Source organism: Hipposideros armiger, unplaced genomic scaffold (assembly GCF_001890085.2).
Source record: "Hipposideros armiger isolate ML-2016 unplaced genomic scaffold, ASM189008v1 scaffold_940, whole genome shotgun sequence".
Classification (NCBI taxonomy): Eukaryota; Metazoa; Chordata; class Mammalia; order Chiroptera; family Hipposideridae; genus Hipposideros; species Hipposideros armiger.
Window position 1 is genome coordinate 11,870 of NW_017732290.1, and position 1,703 is coordinate 13,572.

At 40.1% G+C, this 1,703-nt stretch overlaps 1 protein-coding gene across 1 annotated transcript; it reads left to right on the forward strand.

Annotated features, from left to right (window-relative positions):
* Positions 1-589: 589 nt before the first annotated feature.
* Positions 590-1,015, forward strand: GTF2H5 (general transcription factor IIH subunit 5; the record flags this gene model as incomplete). Its single annotated transcript, XM_019630761.1, has 1 exon — positions 590-1,015. A coding segment is annotated over one exon (212 nt), but the record flags the coding sequence as incomplete, so codon positions are not given.
* Between the last annotated feature and the right edge of the window lie 688 nt (positions 1,016-1,703).

Consider the following 1,703-nt stretch of genomic DNA (forward strand, 5'->3'; position numbering starts at 1 on the left):
AAGGAAGGTGGGGTGGGGGGTGGGGACCTGAGTACAGTCTGCAAAGCAAACCAAATACTACCCTTGGCATTTTCCCCCTTTGATTTCCATGACAATTCTGTTACGTAGACTCACTTAAAGGGAGATTAAATACATACAAAGGTCACAGAAGTAAGTGATAAAGGCAGGATTGAATGCAGGTCTGACTCTTGCTGTACACCCTGCTTTATCAAAGTGGCGATTTAACTGGTTTTCTAAATTGTTACTGGCAAGGTAGTGAAAAGCTGTTGGTTTTTTAAATGTAATGGTCATAGACTATAAGGAAATTAATTTTTAAAATCAGTTTAGGAGGTTGTGATTCTAGGCCCTGTTAACTACAAAGCTTTGAACATTTTCACTTACCATTCACAAATTATTCTTTTTAAATATTATCATTGGCCTCTTTCCCTTAAACTTACACTAACAGCTCAAAAATGAGGCTACCTCTATAAATCATTAATACTTGAGGCAGAGAGGAGTGAGAGTGATAGTTGAGACCTTTTTAAATTAACCTAAAAATTCTGCATGCTCAAGTCTAATCACTCGGGTTCTGGCCTAATTTTGCGATAAGGTACCTCATCGTCATGTGTTTATCTCTGCAGTGACCCTGCCATGAAGCAGTTTCTGCTGTACTTGGATGAGTCAAACGCCTTAGGGAAGAAGTTCATCATTCAGGACATTGATGACACGCACGTCTTCGTCATAGCAGAGTTGGTTAATGTCCTCCAGGAGCGTGTGGGTGAATTAATGGACCAAAACGCTTTTTCTCTTACCCAGAAGTAAAAATGCTAGGTATTGACCAATTAGGAATTAAAAGTAGCAAATTTGAGAGCCTGTATCTTATGTGACTCAGTATCTTATGTGACTGGTTAGACTTCGAGAATTGCTTAGAAGCATGCTGTGGGAAAGACTGTGGTGTCATTTGTTCAGGAAAAAACCCCGAACTCATTTTCTTGTTCTGTTTTTTTCAGTATGTGTACCCTAGAATTAAAAAAAATAGAATAAAATAAAGCTTTAACAGTTGGCAATAATTTGGCTTTTATTGTCATTTATTAAAATATAAATGTAAATAGTTTTATTACCTTGTAAGGCCAATGTACAAATATAATGGAATATGCTTTTTAATTATCAGTCTAGCCTAGATATTTGTTTTGCAAAGTACAACATACANCTCCTGAGCACACTGCTTCTCCCACAACCCTATCAAGTGTTGACTTTTTTCTCTAATACCTTTGTACCAGTGAAATGGGATATGTCATGTACCAGGAATATGTACCACGAAATGGGATAGTTACCTTCCTGCCTCCCCATTGCCACTTCTAGAAATTCTCCTTCCCTCTTCCATAGAAACCCTCAGTTCCGAATCTCATACCATCAGACTAGACCGCGAACTTTGTAATAATCTGCAAACACCTGAATCTTTCCTTGAGGATTTTTCCTTGAAGACTCTCTTCAGTAGTCCTGCTCTCAGATTCTTCGTGATTTCAGTACCCATGTGGGTAGTCCCTTCAGTACCTGTCCCCTCACTTCCCTGACCTCCTTGTCAGTGGGCTTACCCTCCACCCTGTCACAGCCCCTCATTCGCATAGTCAGACCGACACCTGTCCCGACCAATACTGCCATCTCTTCAAAATCTCCGTGTCAGGCATCTGACTGACCCCCACGTCCTCTTTCCAGTTTAGTCC